The 21,415-nt window shown below is 42.0% G+C and overlaps 1 protein-coding gene across 2 annotated transcripts in view; it reads right to left on the bottom strand.

Moving 5' to 3' along the window:
• Nucleotides 1–817: 817 nt before the first annotated feature.
• Creld (Cysteine rich with EGF like domains) overlaps nucleotides 818–21,415 on the bottom strand; it is a 270,526-nt gene continuing 249,928 nt past the window's right edge. For both annotated transcript variants that reach the window (XM_067139457.2, XM_067139458.2), the window contains one exon: nucleotides 818–1,519. In XM_067139457.2, the coding sequence (XP_066995558.1) occupies nucleotides 1,302–1,519 (218 nt within the window). In that variant the 3' untranslated portion in view covers nucleotides 818–1,301. The remainder of the gene's footprint in view (nucleotides 1,520–21,415) is intronic.

Here is a 21,415-nt window from a genome sequence, read left to right as displayed (position 1 = left end):
TGTGAGACGGACAGCAGACAACGGTACAATGATAAATGGAGTGAAATGTCAGGTTGTGAGTTTCACGAAAAGGAAAAGTCCTCTCGGTTTTAATTACTGCGTTGATGGGGTGAACGTTTGACATGGGGATCACTATAAGTACCTAGGTGATAATATAAGGAAAGATCTTCATTGGGGTAATCACATAAACAGGATTATACATAAAGGTTAGAGAACTCTTCACATGGTTACGAGGGTATTTAGGTGTTGTAGGAAAGATGCAAGGGAGAGGGCATATAAGTCTCCGGTAAGACAACAATTAGAGTATGGTTCCAGAGCACGGGACTCTCACCAGGATTACTTAATTGAAGAACTGGAAAAAATCCAAAGAAAAGCCACTCAATTTGTTTGGTGTGATTTACGATAAAAGAGCAGCGTTACAAAAATGTTATGAAGTTTGGGCTGGGAAGACTTGGGCGAAAGAAGACAAATTCCTTGACAAAGCGGTATGTTCTGTGTTGTCAGTGGAGAGATGGCATGGAATGACATTAGTAGATGAAGAAGTTTGAGTTGTGTTTTGGAAAGTAGGAAAGATCACAATACGAGGATAAAGTCGGAATTCAAGACGACAAATTGAGGTAAATATTTCTTTATAGGAAGAGAAGGTAGGGATAGGAATAATTAACCAAGGGAGATGTTTGACTAACTTCCAAATTCTTGGAAATTATTCATTAAAGGACTAGGTTAACAACAGAAGGGGAATTTGCCACCTGGGCAACTGCCATAAATGCAGTGATGAATGATTGATTAAATGAATGAAGCCATTATTGAAGCATTCCTTTCAAATTATTTATTACAGGTAGCCATTCTTCTACCAAGGAAATCACATTATCTTAGGTTTGCAAGCTTTCCAAGACAATACTTGGAAAACAGACACATTTTCAACAGCACATATTCTTACATTCAGTTTCAACCTATAACACAACCAGCCACAAAATAACAAACAAGGAAAGTATAAACCTTTCAAATTTGCACATCTGGAAATGACCCTTAACTAGAAATATGTCTTAGTTCAAAACCATAAATATTTTTTATAGAACACCTCTCACACACTGAAACTAATGAAAATCAGATTTCCATACAACATGAACTATGACTGCTATTGAAACTTGTTACAATCCTGTTACATGAGGATAAAAAAGACAAAAGTAAAGCAAAACATTGTCATAGCACTTAGATCCAATTTCTGTGAACATAGGTCATTTTCACAGCCTCAGCACTGGATGTTCAGTGCAAAGTCATTTCACTATTTAAACACTTTATCAGTTGACTGTAGGCAAATCAACCATACCACCAGTATCTCTTGAATAGGACCCAAGCATATATTCTGAAACGGAAATATACACTGCTACTGAAAGGCCAATCAGACTAGCCAATAACATATTTTTTTGAAACACTATACATGTAGCAACACATAAACCTGCATATGTAAGGTAGCGAGTCAAATTTATACGAGAGTCACGACTCCACTCTCTGTCATCTGTGAACAAAAGAAACGTAAATTACATGCTTGAGTAAAAATATGCAAAGTTTCATTGAATTATGAACTCAAACACACAGCCAAACTTCCTGGTGAACTCTTTATGATTTAAATTTAAAGCTTTTCAGTCTGTCTAACACCAATTGTAACATCCAGAACACTAAACACATAACATGTTTCATTCTTGAAAGAACATCATCAGATTCTGTCAAATTGCACCTTTCTTTAAAAATTGTTTAGAAATATAGAAACATTTATGTTTAACCCTCAGCAAGCATCATCACAGTCATTCATACAAACACTTGAAAAATAAAAAACATATCCTACTCATAACACCACGATGAATTATGTAAATCTGTTCTTTCCCCAGTCACCTAAATCGAAAGCTAAAATATAGTTTCATTTGAAGATCAGCTATAAGTCTGAACTTGGGCTGTGGTCACTTTGTATGAAATCAGTATCATCATTGTCACAATCCTCTATGCCACTGGTGCATTCCACTATCGCTAACACATTTCCAAAAGCAGCACTACCAATACAAATCTGATGGTCCAAATTTAGCCATAGGTATAATTTTAATATGATTTTCGTTCAACAATAGAAAGTCGCACCAGTACAGAAAATTTATGTAACCGGTGTTGTGAGGTGAGGCGAACCACTCGAGTTATGGAGTTAGTACAATAGAGCACATTTTTATGTTATCGCAACAGCTGACTGAAGCTATTCAAGGTTATGAATTTCATACTTGGTTCCGTATTGAATTAAGATTACATATAATTTTAAAAAGTTTATTCCACCTACTCAATACAGTACAATAATTGCAATTTCTATAAATACATTACAATATGTTATCAAGAGACTAGTTTCTACCCTATACTAGTTTCGATCCTATGTGGGTAATCATCAGCCTAAATAAGACACACTTTTGATTTGCCAAAGTCCTAAGACAAAATTACATTGTGGAATCAAAAATTATTCGTTCACATTGCGTGCAAGGTGAGTACTCACTCTTTTTCTTCGTGTTTTGCCATTCTTTTCTTTAAAAATCTCGCGTTAATTCTAATTTTTTCATCATCAGGTTCTATTGGTTCCAACTTGGATTGGGAATTCTCCTCATATCCCAGGAAGAATCCATTATATTATAAGAAGTCGCATGATTTTGCCTACATTTATTTTCTGTATCAGAAATATTGGACCATAACACGTTGGCTGCCAGAGCGGTACATGTACCGCTGAGTGAGTGTCTCACGAGGCCACGGCGGTACAAAGTACCGCTGACAGGTGTTGCTATTTGACTTTCCCTGCCGGGCCGGCGGACTGCTGAGCCATTGAATTCGCTATGCCAGTGTACCGCTATGGCCTCGGAGCAAATCCTGGCGTGCTTGGTTTCCAAAATATAGTCTTTATTTTTTATTAATCCACCCTCCATTTATTGGCAATATGTGAGTATTTGTCCAATCAGTTTAGCCATGCGCTTAGGTGTGCCAAGTTAGCTAACTCGCAAGCTCAAGATTTTGGAGATCATGGGCTTGAACACTACTGTCGGGAAGCCTGGTTATGGATTTCTGTGATTTCCCGTTTTCACCCCAAGCTTACGCTTACCTAATCAATAGGCCACACTGATTCCTTCCAAATTGTTGTACCCATACCTGAGCTGATTTCTATGGTTATCGCAATAAATATAGCATATAAATGAGCGTATTTGCATTTTCTAAATTCACAACATTCATTGACAACACAGCAAATTTTGCATTAGCATTGAGCATTTGGCAAGGAGTAAATAGGAAATAAATATCCTTCAAATTTAATTTGGTGAAGAGTTTTTTGTGTTGCAAAATGTAATAGACCAGTTTGACATGGACACTACTTACCAGAGATCTCACACTGAAGGGCTAGCGTCATTATCTTCCGAGTTTGAGAAGAAAACGGTTTCATTTTTATAACTAACCTCTTCGTTCACTGGTAAAATAACTTAGAAATATCTCGCAAGTATTTCACACACACCATACTGTAAAAGAATGAGTGCCTTGCGGTTGTAATTCTAAGCGCTAGTAAACAAATCGAGGCATGCTCTAATACACTGACTGACAGAGCAAATGCAACACCAAGAAGGAGTGGTCAGAACTTTATGCCAATTGCAGGGTAGACTGACGTCACTGAGGTATGCTCATGATGTGAAATGCGCCGCTGTGCTGCGCACGTAGCGAACGATAAATGGGACACGGCGTTGGTGAATGGCCCACTTCGTACCGTGATTTCTCAGCCGACAGTCATTGTAGAACGTGTTGTCGTGTGCCACAGGACACGTGTATAGCTAAGAATGCCAGGCCGCCGTCAACGGAGGCATTTCCAGCAGACAGACGACTTTACGAGGGGTATGGTGATCGGGCTGAGAAGGGCAGGTTGGTTGCTTCGTCAAATCGCAGCCGATACCCATAGAGATGTGTCCACGGTGCAGCGCCTGTGGCGAAGATGGTTGGCGCAGGGACATGTGGCACGTGCGACGGGTCCAGGCGCAGCCCGAGTGACGTCAGCACGCGAGGATCGGGGCATCCGCCGCCAAGCGGTGGCAGCCCCGCACGCCACGTCAACCGCCATTCTTCAGCATGTGCAAGACACCCTGGCTGTTCCAATATCGACCAGAACAATTTCCCGTCGATTGGTTGAAGGAGGCCTGCACTCCCGGCGTCCGCTCAGAAGACTACCATTGACTCCACAGCATAGACGTGCACGCCTGGCATGGTGCCGGGCTAGAGCGACTTGGATGAGGGAATGGCGGAACGTCGTGTTCTCCGATGAGTCACGCTTCTGTTCTGTCAGTGATAGTCACCGCAGACGAGTGTGGCGTCGGCGTGGAGAAAGGTCAAATCCGGCAGTAACTGTGGAGCACCCTACCGCTAGACAACGCGGCATCATGGTTTGGGGCGCTATTGCGTATGATTCCACGTCACCTCTAGTGCGTATTCAAGGCACGTTAAATGCCCACCGCTACGTGCAGCATGTGCTGCGGCCGGTGGCACTCCCGTACCTTCAGGAGCTGCCCAATGCTCTGTTTCAGCAGGATAATGCCCGCCCACACACTGCTCGCATCTCCCAACAGGCTCTACGAGGTGTACAGATGCTTCCGTGGCCAGCGTACTCTCCGGATATCTCACCAATCGAACACGTGTGGGATCTCATTGGACGCCGTTTGCAAACTCTGCCCCAGCCTCGTACGGACGACCAACTGTGGCAAATGGTTGACAGAGAATGGAGAACCATCCCTCAGGACACCATCCGCACTCTTATTGACTCTGTACCTTGACGTGTTTCTGCGTGCATCGCCGCTCGCGGTGGTCCTACATCCTACTGAGTCGATGCCGTGCGCATTGTGTAACCGGCATATCGGTTTGAAATAAACATCAATTATTCGTCCGTGCCGTCTGTTTTTTCCCCAACTTTCATCCCTTTCGAACCACTCCTTCTTGGTGTTGCATTTGCTCTGTCAGTCAGTGTATCTACAATGTGTACTATCAAGCGATGCAAGCTTCTGGTACCGCTAGACTGTATCGCTCTGGCCGTCTAGGCAAAACCATGCAGTGAACGGCGGTACCTCGGGGTGCTGAGAATTTTTATTGTATTTCGTTGGTACACTGAACACTTAAGTAAAATATAACTTCGAATTTTGCATTACTGCTTATTTACTACATGCATAGTAGAAAAACTGCTTTGGCCACCGGGACATTTCTTGCTATGTGTCCTGGCAGTCAATGTGTTAAGCAAGACAGACACCCTCTGCGCCAATGTCCAACATGCAAACATTCAATTTTCTACGTGAAGATGCACTTGAAATATAGAATTCAATAGAAACATCTGGACTTTGCATTCAGACTGGCATGTTATACTTTTAACGTGCAATTTTAATCATCAATGTAAAAAAATCGCTGTGATACTATTCTTACAGTCTATTTGCAACATATATAAACCTGAATTTTTTTTTTTAATTTTTCATTGATCAACATAATTTTATCTATCAACATTTCATCCACTCCACCATTTTATATGTATATTACTGCACCACATACAGAGTTCACTTGTCTAATTTTTATTCCACAATGTAATTTTGTCTTAGGACTTCGGCAAATCAAAAGTGTATCTATCTTATTTAGGCTGATGATGACCCACATAGGGTCAAAACTAATCCCTTGATAACATAATGTAATGTATTTATAGACATTGCAATTATTGTGCTGTATTGAGTAGGTGGAATAAACTTTGTAAAATTATATGTGACTAAAGCTAACCGAATACGTTGAAGGTACAGGGACTACCAATGTCACTCTGCAAAATGAATGGCACAGAGCAAACAAAAAAAATTGCAGGAGGTCCCAGGGAACTCACGACACTTGCTGAGGGTTAAATTCCGTTTATAATCTTTAATACTTGAAAGTTAGAACTTATCTTAATGAAGTGCTCCAGTAGTACGTCCTCTCTCCTAGCTAGCCCAATAAAGAGTGCAAAGTGGTGAAAGTTCCGTCATCACAGTGAGGCCAGTTGGCCAGTTAGCCAAAAATTTTCTATTACGCGATGCTCCGGCTATGTCAACGGCCATTTTGAATTGTACTTTTAGCTTTATTATCAATGTTATTACGATTGTTGTAGTCCTTGGAAGCTATCAAGTATGCAACCTTACCACATCCCAGGCAACTGGCTGTTTAAAAAAAAAATTATGTGGCATCCATCCATCCATCCATCCATCCATCCATCCATCCATCCATCCATCCATCCATCCATCCATCCATCCATCCATCCATCCATCCATCCATCCATCCATCCATCCATCCATCCATCCATCCATCCATCCATCCATCCATCCATCCATCCATCCATCCATCCATCCATCCATCCATCCATCCATCCATCCATCCATCCATCCATCCATCCATCCATCCATCCATCCATCCATCCATCCATCCATCCATCCATCCATCCATCCATCCATCCATCCATCCATCCATCCATCCATCCATCCATCCATCCATCCATCCATCCATCCATCCATCCATCCATCCATCCATCCATCCATCCATCCATCCATCCATCCATCCATCCATCCATCCATCCATCCATCCATCCATCCATCCATCCATCCATCCATCCATCCATCCATCCATCCATCCATCCATCCATCCATCCATCCATCCATCCATCCATCCATCCATCCATCCATCCATCCATCCATCCATCCATCCATCCATCCATCCATCCATCCATCCATCCATCCATCCATCCATCCATCCATCCATCCATCCATCCATCCATCCATCCATCCATCCATCCATCCATCCATCCATCCATCCATCCATCCATCCATCCATCCATCCATCCATCCATCCATCCATCCATCCATCCATCCATCCATCCATCCATCCATCCATCCATCCATCCATCCATCCATCCATCCATCCATCCATCCATCCATCCATCCATCCATCCATCCATCCATCCATCCATCCATCCATCCATCCATCCATCCATCCATCCATCCATCCATCCATCCATCCATCCATCCATCCATCCATCCATCCATCCATCCATCCATCCATCCATCCATCCATCCATCCATCCATCCATCCATCCATCCATCCATCCATCCATCCATCCATCCATCCATCCATCCATCCATCCATCCATCCATCCATCCATCCATCCATCCATCCATCCATCCATCCATCCATCCATCCATCCATCCATCCATCCATCCATCCATCCATCCATCCATCCATCCATCCATCCATCCATCCATCCATCCATCCATCCATCCATCCATCCATCCATCCATCCATCCATCCATCCATCCATCCATCCATCCATCCATCCATCCATCCATCCATCCATCCATCCATCCATCCATCCATCCATCCATCCATCCATCCATCCATCCATCCATCCATCCATCCATCCATCCATCCATCCATCCATCCATCCATCCATCCATCCATCCATCCATCCATCCATCCATCCATCCATCCATCCATCCATCCATCCATCCATCCATCCATCCATCCATCCATCCATCCATCCATCCATCCATCCATCCATCCATCCATCCATCCATCCATCCATCCATCCATCCATCCATCCATCCATCCATCCATCCATCCATCCATCCATCCATCCATCCATCCATCCATCCATCCATCCATCCATCCATCCATCCATCCATCCATCCATCCATCCATCCATCCATCCATCCATCCATCCATCCATCCATCCATCCATCCATCCATCCATCCATCCATCCATCCATCCATCCATCCATCCATCCATCCATCCATCCATCCATCCATCCATCCATCCATCCATCCATCCATCCATCCATCCATCCATCCATCCATCCATCCATCCATCCATCCATCCATCCATCCATCCATCCATCCATCCATCCATCCATCCATCCATCCATCCATCCATCCATCCATCCATCCATCCATCCATCCATCCATCCATCCATCCATCCATCCATCCATCCATCCATCCATCCATCCATCCATCCATCCATCCATCCATCCATCCATCCATCCATCCATCCATCCATCCATCCATCCATCCATCCATCCATCCATCCATCCATCCATCCATCCATCCATCCATCCATCCATCCATCCATCCATCCATCCATCCATCCATCCATCCATCCATCCATCCATCCATCCATCCATCCATCCATCCATCCATCCATCCATCCATCCATCCATCCATCCATCCATCCATCCATCCATCCATCCATCCATCCATCCATCCATCCATCCATCCATCCATCCATCCATCCATCCATCCATCCATCCATCCATCCATCCATCCATCCATCCATCCATCCATCCATCCATCCATCCATCCATCCATCCATCCATCCATCCATCCATCCATCCATCCATCCATCCATCCATCCATCCATCCATCCATCCATCCATCCATCCATCCATCCATCCATCCATCCATCCATCCATCCATCCATCCATCCATCCATCCATCCATCCATCCATCCATCCATCCATCCATCCATCCATCCATCCATCCATCCATCCATCCATCCATCCATCCATCCATCCATCCATCCATCCATCCATCCATCCATCCATCCATCCATCCATCCATCCATCCATCCATCCATCCATCCATCCATCCATCCATCCATCCATCCATCCATCCATCCATCCATCCATCCATCCATCCATCCATCCATCCATCCATCCATCCATCCATCCATCCATCCATCCATCCATCCATCCATCCATCCATCCATCCATCCATCCATCCATCCATCCATCCATCCATCCATCCATCCATCCATCCATCCATCCATCCATCCATCCATCCATCCATCCATCCATCCATCCATCCATCCATCCATCCATCCATCCATCCATCCATCCATCCATCCATCCATCCATCCATCCATCCATCCATCCATCCATCCATCCATCCATCCATCCATCCATCCATCCATCCATCCATCCATCCATCCATCCATCCATCCATCCATCCATCCATCCATCCATCCATCCATCCATCCATCCATCCATCCATCCATCCATCCATCCATCCATCCATCCATCCATCCATCCATCCATCCATCCATCCATCCATCCATCCATCCATCCATCCATCCATCCATCCATCCATCCATCCATCCATCCATCCATCCATCCATCCATCCATCCATCCATCCATCCATCCATCCATCCATCCATCCATCCATCCATCCATCCATCCATCCATCCATCCATCCATCCATCCATCCATCCATCCATCCATCCATCCATCCATCCATCCATCCATCCATCCATCCATCCATCCATCCATCCATCCATCCATCCATCCATCCATCCATCCATCCATCCATCCATCCATCCATCCATCCATCCATCCATCCATCCATCCATCCATCCATCCATCCATCCATCCATCCATCCATCCATCCATCCATCCATCCATCCATCCATCCATCCATCCATCCATCCATCCATCCATCCATCCATCCATCCATCCATCCATCCATCCATCCATCCATCCATCCATCCATCCATCCATCCATCCATCCATCCATCCATCCATCCATCCATCCATCCATCCATCCATCCATCCATCCATCCATCCATCCATCCATCCATCCATCCATCCATCCATCCATCCATCCATCCATCCATCCATCCATCCATCCATCCATCCATCCATCCATCCATCCATCCATCCATCCATCCATCCATCCATCCATCCATCCATCCATCCATCCATCCATCCATCCATCCATCCATCCATCCATCCATCCATCCATCCATCCATCCATCCATCCATCCATCCATCCATCCATCCATCCATCCATCCATCCATCCATCCATCCATCCATCCATCCATCCATCCATCCATCCATCCATCCATCCATCCATCCATCCATCCATCCATCCATCCATCCATCCATCCATCCATCCATCCATCCATCCATCCATCCATCCATCCATCCATCCATCCATCCATCCATCCATCCATCCATCCATCCATCCATCCATCCATCCATCCATCCATCCATCCATCCATCCATCCATCCATCCATCCATTATCATTATAGACTCGTATGCCTTTCAGCGTTCAGTCTGCAAGCCTCTGAGAATTTACTAAACATCGCGACAATCCTCGATTTGCAACTAGTGTTGTGGCCTCATTTAGTTCTATACCTCTTATCTTTAAGTCGTTAGAAACTGAGTCTAACAATCGTCATCTTGGTCGCCTTCTACTTCTCTTACCCTCCATAGCAGAGTCCATTATTCTCCTAGGTAACCTATCCTCCTCCATTCACCTCACATGACCCCACCACCGAAGCCGGTTTATGCGTACAGCTTCATTCATAGAGTTCATTCCTAAATTACCCCTTTATCTCCTCATTCCGAGTACCCTCCTGCCATTGTTCCCACCTGTTTGTACCAGCAATCGTTCTTGCTACTTTCATGTCTGTTACTTCTAACCTATGAATAAGATATCCTGAGCCACCCAGCTTTCGCTCCCGTAAAGCAAAGTTGGTCTGAAAACAGACCGATGTAAAGATAGTTTCGTCTGGGAGCTGACTTCCTTCTTACAGAACACAGCTGATCGCAACTGCGAGCTCACTGCATTAGCTTTACTACACCTTGATTCAATCTCACTTACTATATTACCATCCTGGGAGAACACACAACCTAAATACTTGAAATTATCGACCTGTTCTAACTTTGTATCACCAATCCGACATTCAATTCTGTTGAATTTCTTACCTACTGACATCAATTTAGTCTTCGAGAGGCTAATTTTCATACCATACTCATTGCACCTATTTTCAAGTTCCAAGATATTAGACTGCAGGCTTTCGGCACAGTCTGCCATCAAGACCAAGTCGTCAGCATAGGCCAAACTGCTTACTACATTTCCAACCAACTGAATCCCTCCCTGCCATTTTATACCTTTCAGCAGATGATCCATGTAAACTACAAACAGCAAATGTGAAAGATTACAGCCTTGTCTAACCCCTGTAAGTACCCTGAACCAAGAACTCATTCTACCATCAATCCTCACTGAAGCCCAATTGATTGATTTTAAAAATCTACCTTTAATTCCATAGTCCCCCAGTATAGTGAACATCTTTTCCCTCGGTACCCTTGTCATATGCTTTCTCTAGATCTATGAAACATAAACACAATTGCCTATTTCTCCGTAGCATTTTTCAATTACCTGCCGCATACTGAAAATCTGATCCTGACAGCCTCTCTGTGGTCTGAAACCACACTGATTTTCATCCAACTTCCTCTCTACGACTGATCGCACCCTCCCTTCCAAGATGCCAGTGAATACTTTGCCTGGTATACTAATCAATGAGATACCTCGTAGTTGCTGCAATCCTTCCTGTTCCCTTGCTTATAGATAGGTGTAATTACTGCTTTTGTCCAATCTGAAAGTACCTTACCAACACTCCACACTAATTTTACTACTCTATGAAGCCATTTCATCACTGCCTTCCCACTATACTTCACCATTTCAGGTCTAATTTAATCTATTCCTGCTGCTTTATGGCAATGGAGTTTATTTACTATCCTTTCCACTTCCTCAAGCATAATTTCACCAACATCATTTTCCTCCTCCCCATGAGCTTGGCTGTTTGCAACACCATCATGATGATTTCCTTTTACATTGAGAAGATGTTCAAAATATTCCCTCCACCTCTCCAGTGATTCCCTGGGATCTATTATGAGTTCACCTGAATTACTCAAAACACTGTTCATTTCCTTTTTCCCTCCCTTCCTTTCTTTATTACTGTCCAGAAAGGTTTCCCTGCTGCTTGATCTAGCCTTTCCAGCTTATTACCAAAATCTTCCCACGACTTCTTTTTGGATTCAACAACTATTTGTTTCGCTCTGTTTCTTTCATCTACGTACCAATCCCTGTCCGCCTCAGCCCTTGTTTGGAGCCATTTCTGATAAGCCTTCTTTTTACGTTTACAGGCTGCTCTCACTTCATCATTCCACCGAGATGTTCGCCTTTTCCCATCTTTACACACAGTTGTTCCTAGGCATTCCCTTGCTGTTTCTACTTCAGCATCCCTGTATGCCACCCATTCACTTTCTATATCCTGAACCTGCTTACTGTCTACTGTTCGAAACTTCTCACTAATCATATCCATGTACTTCTGTCTAATTTCCTCGTCCTGGAGATTTTCTACCCTTATTCGTTTGCAGACAGATTTCACTTTCTCTACCCTAGGCCTAGAGATACTTCGTTCACTACAGATCATATAGTGGTCTGTATCATCGAAAAATCCGCAAAAAAAAAACGTACATTCCTAACAGATTTCCTGAATTCAAAGTCTGTTAAGATATAGTCTATTATGGATCTGGTACCCCTAGCCTCCCATGTGTAGCGGTGAACAGCCTTATGCTAGAAGAATGTATTCGTAACAGCTAAACCCATACTAGCACAGAAGTCCAGCATACGCTTCCCATTCCCATTAGCTTCCATATCTTCCTCACATTTACCAATCACCTTTCGTATCCTTCAATTCTATTCCGAACTCTCGCATTGAAATCGTCCATTAGCACTATTCTATCCCTGCTGTTGACCCTGACCACAATGTCACTCAATGCTTCATAAAACTTGTCAACTTCGTCCTCATCTGGACCCTCACATGGTGAATACACGGACACAATTCTTGTCCTAATTCCTCCAACTGACAAATCTACCCACATCATTTGCTCAATTACGTGCCTAACAGAAACTATGTTGTGTGCAATGGTATTCCTGATAAAGAGCCCTACCCCAGACTCTGCCCTTCCCTTTCTAACACCCATCAAGTACACTTTATAATCTCCTATCTCTTCCTCACTATCTCCCCTTACCCGAATATCACTTACTCCTAGCACATCCAGATGCATCCTCTTTGCTGACTCAGCCAGTTCTACCTTCTTTCTTCCATAAGCCCCATTAATATTGATAGCTCCCCATCAAATTCCATTTTGTTCGCCAACTTGTTTCCAAGGAGTCCCTCGCCTGTCAAATGGGAGTGGGACTCCATTACTCCCATAGGTCCGAGGCTTGCTTAAAATGTTCTGAGCTCGGTAAATTCATAAAGCAGGATGCTACCCTACTTGCACATAGTCCAAGTGAGGATCTCTCCTCTAACGGGTTATGGACCACCGGTGAAATGTATAGTCCTAGCCGCCTGAGCACAAGGAGGACCATGACTCAGAATATGTCCGAGATGCCCACTCCCATTCCATAGCAACTGGTATCCTGACTCTCAGGACCACATACTAGGCCACTCAGCCGTTGCCCATGGTTCACGAACTAGGACGTGACTACAGTAACCCACAAACATAAACCAGCCATAATGAATTAATAGTGGCGCTCACGATTCCTGCCGTCTTCTAGACCGTAAACACACATCTCGTTATATTACCCCGGTTTAGGGAGAGGGACCGATGTCTTTCAGAATTGTAGTAAATGTGAAGGGATGCATAAAACTGGATCGCAAGGGGCTGGTGGACATTGTTATCGTTTAAGAGTTTAAAGTGGAATTACAGAAGGATATGTAAAATAAGGAAGTGTACCTTCAGTGTTTCCCAATTACCATAAATAAAAACAGTGAAATGTGAGCAACCAAGGAGGCAGTGGAAACTAAGCCATGAATGTCCTAATTGTAATGAAGGAAAAAAGAAAACAAAGGTGTAACGGAAATATTACTACTAATGTGTGCAATGTCAGTGATACAATGGATCAGGATGATGTAGGTAGCAGTACCATTTCTATAATATATGGTAGTGTTCAGACTGATCACACAGGGAAACAAATTTTTTTTGTTGCATTGATAAAAACACTTGTTCTTAACTAACTTGTGTGTGCTGATTTCATATCTGAAGTTAGTTTTTCTCTGTATGCTACAGGTTTTTTAAAAATTCGTTTTTAACTATTTTTCACATTACTGTAATGTAAATTTTTAAATTTTTTCAGCATTTATCTCAACTTACAAATGTGAGATATTATCTTAATCACCTTCATGGTGATAATATAAGTCATCTAAACACAACAACATGCAATGGCATACAATTTTGCTACAGCTTTGAAATGCCAAGGAATAAAATTACTTATTTTGAGCATTAATATGACATAAAACACGATTAAAACAAACATATAATTTTCTTAACTGTAGCATTGATTTGTACATACAGATGGATGATATAAATTAATTAATGCAGTACTGTGGCATAGAGGGTATGCAAAACTCAATCAGGCAAGAATTTGCACTTGTAGCTCTTGCATTTTTGGACTTGCTCAGGACAGTCTCATTTGATGCTACAGCAGTAGTCTGCTATCATATGCCTGTCCCATCACCCTTGATAATGCTCTTCCATTGTCTTAAGGTCTTGATGGAAGTGTTTCCCACTGCTCATCGCTAACATCCCCAAGGTTTTTGGGAAATTGATCAAAATGGCTATTCAGGAAATGCATCTTAATACTCATGTTGCATCCAAAATCGTAAAATGCCTTTAGCATCCTTTGAACCAGAAGTACATAGTTCTCTGCCATTTTGTTACCAAGAAAGTTCCTAATAAATGATACAAAAGACATCCATGCTGCTCTCTCCTTTTGATCCATCTTCCTGACAAATTCCTTTTCACGTATAAGAGATCGAATATGAGAACATTCAAATACACCTGCTTTTTTTATTTTCTCGAATGACAGACCAGGAAAAGCAGAAACAATGTGTTGAAAACATTAATTTTCAGTGTTCAGAGCCTTTACGAATTGCTTCACCTAGCCAAGCCTGAAATGAAGCGCGGGAAGATGATTCTGTCTCGGCTGTCAATAGGTTCATTCACAATATTTGGTATCCCTATTTCGCGTTTCATGTTCAGGTCAGTCCTTCTGTGTCCAGAGTTTCTCCCGAGCACAGTTATTCCACATGCACAGGTAGCAAGGACATTTCGTGAAACCGTTCTGTTGTCCAAGAAGGAAGTTTACCATTTTAACCTTTTCATTGCTGAATTCTTGTTGTCGTCCCCTAACTTCAGTGTAAAATAAAAATCTTTAACAATAATGCAAATCACTTGCTGAATTCAGGTTGGTGTGACTCCAGTGCTGAATTATTTCACCCAACAACTTCAACATATATTATCACCAAATTGAACATAATATACAAGCACTAACTACAGAATAATTGGTTTTTCCTCTTTTTTTTTTTTTTTTGCTTTACGTTGCACCGACACAGGTAGGTCTTATGGCAACGATGGGATAGGAAAGGCCTAGGAATAGGAAGGAAGCGGCCGTGGCCTTAATTAAGGTACAGCCCCAGCATTTGCCTGGTGTGAAAATGGAAAACCACTGAAAACCATCTTCAGGGCTGCCGAAAGTGGGGTTCGAACCCACTATCTCCCGGATGCAAGCTCACAGCTGTGCGCCCCTAACCGCATGGCCAACTCGCCTGGTGAATAATAGTTTAAAACTATATTTCAACTTGCCAGTATGTTCATACAGTGTGAGAGACAGTTCATGTTAGGGATCCAGAGTTCGATTCCACATGAGATGGCAAAAATTTTGTCTATTAGGAAGATGCTTAGAAAATTTCATTTGCATTTTGGGATGTGTCTACTATATATGCACACAATAACAATCCATACACACGATTGACAGAGAAAGATTAAATTAGATACACAATATTAATAAAAGTAGAGCAAAAGTTGACATGAACTTAGCATCAATGGTCTGTTTATAAAATCTGTTTCTTTCGTAAGCTAACTTTGCAAACACCGCTTCATTCACAAATACCTTGAAATAATCAATTTTAGGGCATTCAGGGATCAAATTATCAATTAACATACCTAGGTTTGGCGGTTGAAATGCATGCGTGTTCGTCACAAACTCATCATCCAACTATGTGGGCAGGTCTAATTCAGTGTCATTTCTTCCTCCCTCTGGCAGCAAATCATCACCACTATCAACATACTTATCACTCCCTATCACTTCACTAATAACCTCAATATCACTACCGGCACTATCAAAATCATCATCGGACTCAATCGCCTCTAAAAGTGTAAGATTTCCTCTAGACGCATCTTACGTTCCTATGCGGCACCCATCATTCTAACACGAAGTTAACAACTGTGTGACACAAGAAAACCGTTTTCCTATGGAACTACATGTGGAAATATAAAGTAATTGGCTTAAAGTGTGGCTAATAAATGGTGAAAGCATATAGCACAGTTACAAGGCAGATCAAGTATATTTAATCGCAGCACTGATGGCTCAAAGTCCTGCTCGAGTATACTCGATCGCAGCACTGGTGGGCCATTTCAGGCAGCTCAAGTGTAATGGACTAGTATAACTTGGAAACAATTCTGTAATCCATGGGTAAATAATGGAAATATTGAGCTATATTATTATTATTATTATTATTATTTGTTATGACTTGTGAGGTGTGGCTATGAAATTGTTTACATCTATAAGTATTACTATTATAATTTACGTGGTTATGTACGGACTTTATTTGGTATAAATTATGAGGTTATGTCATGAAACATCTGCTGTATGTATATTAATATGAGTTTATTTAATGTAAAAACACGTAATTAATAGTATGTAATTTATTATTATCTGTAAATATGATGTATAAATCCAGCATAATGTTGTGCAACACACTGTAATAGTCCACAACAACACATCTTGCCATTGAAAATTTGTAGAAAATTCTTTGAAATTAGACTAATGGAGACTCTGGAAATTACGAGAAAACATGTTGTGTCATATTCTTCTAGAAACCTGTCCAGGCAATGTATATAAAGGGGCAGACTTGGGAGTTGAGTTGTTTAGTGAGACTTGTAGTGGAAGTCGTTAGTCAAGTATGTGAACTTTGTTGGGTTGGCAGTTGGTTGACATGAACGTGTTGCAGTCTTCTTCTTATTCTTTGTAGCAGTGTTTTGTTCAAGAGGGCAGTTAAAATTGTACATAAAACTGTACACAACTGACAAAATTTCGTGTGTGAGTATTTGTAGTGGTGACCGCGGCAGGATTGAAGAACAATTTTCGGTAGTGAATACGAGTGTAAGTGGGAATCAGAACAAAATGCAAGTGATACTGGAAGATATGTCTGTACAACAACTCAAAGAAGAACTTGTAAAGAGAAATCTTCCAATGAATGACTCAAAGAAATCATTGAAGACATAATTATGAGAAAATCTCATCAAAAACTGCGAAGATACCGAAAATCTTTTCTTGAGGTGGACGAACATCCAAACTCATCATCAGAAGACGAGGAAAATATGACTACAATGTGTTCCAAATGAGCATGATACAGACACTTAAATCCACCTTAACTGAATAAACTTCGAAAGTAAATGACAAAATCTCAGACACTGATTCACGAGTTAATTCCACATTAATGAAAGAGAATGACAAACTTTCAGACAAAATTTCAAGATGAAATTTCTCAACTTAATTGAGTTTTAACCAGACAAATATTACAAGTGTACACGCAGGTTTACAAAGTAGAACAGTGCCTAGAATCGAAAATTTCAACCGTAGATGATAAAATTTCGCAGATGAATTCCCAAATCAGTGACGTCGTCAATCAATTCTCACAGCAGATATTGGACATTAGGTCAAACTGGGACAGGTGGAGCAGATCGACAGTAGGGTAAACAAGCTGGAAGGGGACATCTCGAACCTCAAGGAGGAGGTGGAAACCCAGGTTTCTGGCATAAAACAACAGGTTGAGGGGAGAATTTTGAGCATCAAGGGAGATGTGCAGAATATGAGAGAAAGCATCCTTCATGCGGTAGAAGATAGATTAACTCAGACAGGATCAATCGCAACGCCTCCAACACCTTCAAACCTAAGCGCCAATACAGAACACCTAGACCCGCAGGTGATTATAGAGAGTCTTCCGGAATTCCACGGGCAACTGGAAGAGAACCTGACTAGTTTCATCGAGGGATCGGTCAGTCTATTAGGAAGGACTAATCTACTGGAGGACAAGCCGCTACTTAGTGCAATAATCTGAAGGGTTTAAACTTAAACTGGACTGATTTCAAGAGGGAATTCCTTGGTAGGTTTAGTTCTGAAGGGGTGAAGAGCTCTGTGAAACGGAAGCTACCGACTGATGAACAACCCCACGGCATGAGAGCTAGCGCGTTTGTCCTCCAGAAGTCCCAGCTCTTCAAGCGGCTGCACCCAGAAGGAAGTGAGAACAAGATCATACTGGACATCGTAGAGCTACTCCACGATAAGATTAGACACCTAGCGAAGGTATCACAACCGAGATCCTTTGATGATCTGCATAGAATCATCGCCCAGTTGGAAGAAGAACACAAGAGCAAAGACTTGACAAACATCCAAGTTTATTAGCACGTTTATAACACTCTATGGTGAGAAATCTAAGTTCCACAATTCATTGAAAATTTTAAAAAACTTGAAGTCCCTACTTGCACCCAAATTCTAAGTCCTATTTACTCAGAGAACCTAAGTTCATTTCACTCACAGACTTTGAACAGTACTATGTACCCACGAACAGAATTACGATGTAGCATGGTGAATCTGACACATCAGAGCTGTGACTGGTATCTACTGCGTAGCTGGCTCATCTTATATTCGATTTGGAGCTCATACGTCATCAGATGTCGAGATTCTGAAGAAGTGGAATAACGCGAGAATCCCTCAGTGGATTTGCTTGAAACTTGCTACGGTAGACGTCCTTGTAATTCCCTACAGGATGATGTATTTCTCGAGTTGATACGACCATTATTACAGAAGTTTTTGAAACTTTCGAATCAAAGTTTCTGGAAGGTGTGATGTTTATTCTGGAACACTAGTCCATGTCGCGTGGCAAGTGGCTGAGCAGGCGTGTAGCCTATCTCGCTCCTGCGCCTACATCACTCGCAGCTGTCTGCGCTCCATGCTGGTTCGCTCTGCTAAACGTATACACATCAACTTTGCAGTATATGGCGCACGTGATAATTAAATAAGATTCATCTTAAAAAATATGGCATGTACAGCACGTTCCTGGTACAATATATTTACATCGAAGGAAATTTGAATTCACTGCATCATGTTTCGAAAAATTTTACCAGGCATCAGTATTTGTGAACAACACTAATATTAGTGTGCAGAATTTAGTGTAAAAACAGAAATGCTTCATCATGTACAGTTTACAAGATATCAATAAAAAAATATATCTAAAATTCTGAAGATTATACAAATATATGAAAATGTTAGCACAAAAAAAAAAAAAAAAAAAAAAAAAGAGCCAGTTGTAACAATTGGTGGAATACATAATAACATAATAATATGACTTACTATCTGAAAAAAAAAAAAAAAATACTACGGGGGGTAAGACACCCCTAGATGAAAATAAGATACAACCTCAATGTTGTATTGGATTGGATTTATTGACTGATTTGGAAACTTTATTGTGTATTATAATTGTTATGTCGAACCCAAAAATCTACCCGATAAACGTAATTCGTCTGAGTTACACAGGTGTTGGCTTTTATTATTTCCCACAACCTTAAACTTGATTTATATCATCTTTTTTTTTTCTTTACAAAGAATCTGTTCTCAGACCAAACAGTACAAAACTGGTGGGTGCATTCCATTTAGTCTCTGGATGTAACATAACTCCCACCTCTTGGTTTTCTTTATTCCCCTCTTAACAGAAAAACAAAATGAACCAATTAAAAAATAATCTGACAATCATTTCGCCTATACAGTTTAACAAGACAAGAAATCACAAAACTTAAGTCCTATATCGTGCAGGGAGTTTCACCAAACGTCCACTTTTTATTTTCACTTCGTTTTTACAGCAGAAACAACACTTTCATGCTCATTATCTCCATCATTTTCCACTGGTAAGCTATCCTGCGATGAAGTCATCTCCAGGGGTACAAGTGTTGAATGGGCCTGATCATGTCCTGTCCAGCAATCTGCACTCAACCTACTCTTATGTTACCATCTTTACCAGGAAACATCTCAATCACTTTACCCAAAGGCCAATAGAGTCTTTTCTTCTGATCAGAGCCAACTAACACAATGCCACCAATCTTAAGCATCCTTCGACATTTTCCTTTAACTTGCGGCTGTACTAAAATCACAGGATCTTTTCCTCAATTCCTCCCATAAACGCTGCAGGTTCTTGGCCCATTTTCTGAGGTCGGTCTTGACAAGGCAATCAAGATCAGGGACTCCAATGGACCGGTTGTCCTGCAGGAACATTGCTGGAGTCAATGGCACTAAGTCGCTTGGATCCTCAAACAGGTATGTCGAAGGCCTATAATTTACCACAGACTCTACATCGCATTGGACACTCAAAGCCTCTTCATAGGTGAGAGAGGCTCTTCCCAATGTCCTCTTCAACAACTTCTTGACTATTTGAATGATCCTCTCCCACCATCCACCCCACCAAGCAGCTGTGGGGGGAATGAATTTCCACTGGATCCTCCTTGAAGATGTTTCCTCTTCTATCTTATGCCAGTCCAAAGAATCAAAGGAATTCACAGCTCCTGTGAAGATGGTCCCATTGTCACTGTATATAACTCTGGGTCATCCCCGCCTTGCCATAAATCTCGTAAGACCTTGAGGAAATGCTTCTGTGGAAAGGTTTGACACCAGCTCAATAGGTACAGTTCGATACGCAGCACAAGTAAACAACAAAATACAAGCTTTCTCTCCGCCCCATGAAATCAACGGCCCAGCAAGATCAACCCCACCGACCCCGAAGACTGACGAATCTGTCTGGCAATGGTGCAGGATCTACATCAATTTTCTTCGACAAAAATCGTCGACATTGGACATATTTAATGATCACCCTCCGTACTGTCTTCTGGCCTCTTAAAATCCAGTATTCTTCCCTTAATATTCCAAGTAACACCTCAACACACGCATGAGAATATTTTATGTGGTAGTCTCGGATTAAAATCTCCACAAGTTTGCGATTGGAAGGCAGAAGAATGGGATGTCTAAAATTTTCCTCATCTTCTCTTTGAACAATTTTAGTCTCTAGCCTCAGAAAACCATCTTGGTCCACAAAGGTGCAAAGGGGGTTCAGTCATTGTCTTTCAGTTTCTTCCAGAACCCCTGTCTGGACAAGACACAGGAGCCTTCTCTCAGCCTGTGCTAGTTCAGAAACAGAGAGATCACCCCCACTTTCACAATTTCTACGTTTCAATTATTTTCCAACAAATCACAGTAACCATCCTATGAGCCTGACAATTTGAGGAAACTTGGAAAATCATCTTAGGTACCAGGCATCTCCATCTTTCACTGAGAAATTGATAAATGATGGAGATATCTTTCTTTCTTGTTTGATGATAACATCATTCTCGTGAACAAGTCACATCCCTCCTACCA

The sequence above is a fragment of the Anabrus simplex genome, chromosome 2 (assembly GCF_040414725.1).
Source record: "Anabrus simplex isolate iqAnaSimp1 chromosome 2, ASM4041472v1, whole genome shotgun sequence".
Taxonomy (NCBI): domain Eukaryota; kingdom Metazoa; phylum Arthropoda; class Insecta; order Orthoptera; family Tettigoniidae; genus Anabrus; species Anabrus simplex.
The sequence above is the reverse complement of the archived record's forward strand: the minus strand, read 5'-3'. Positions and strand labels throughout refer to the sequence as shown.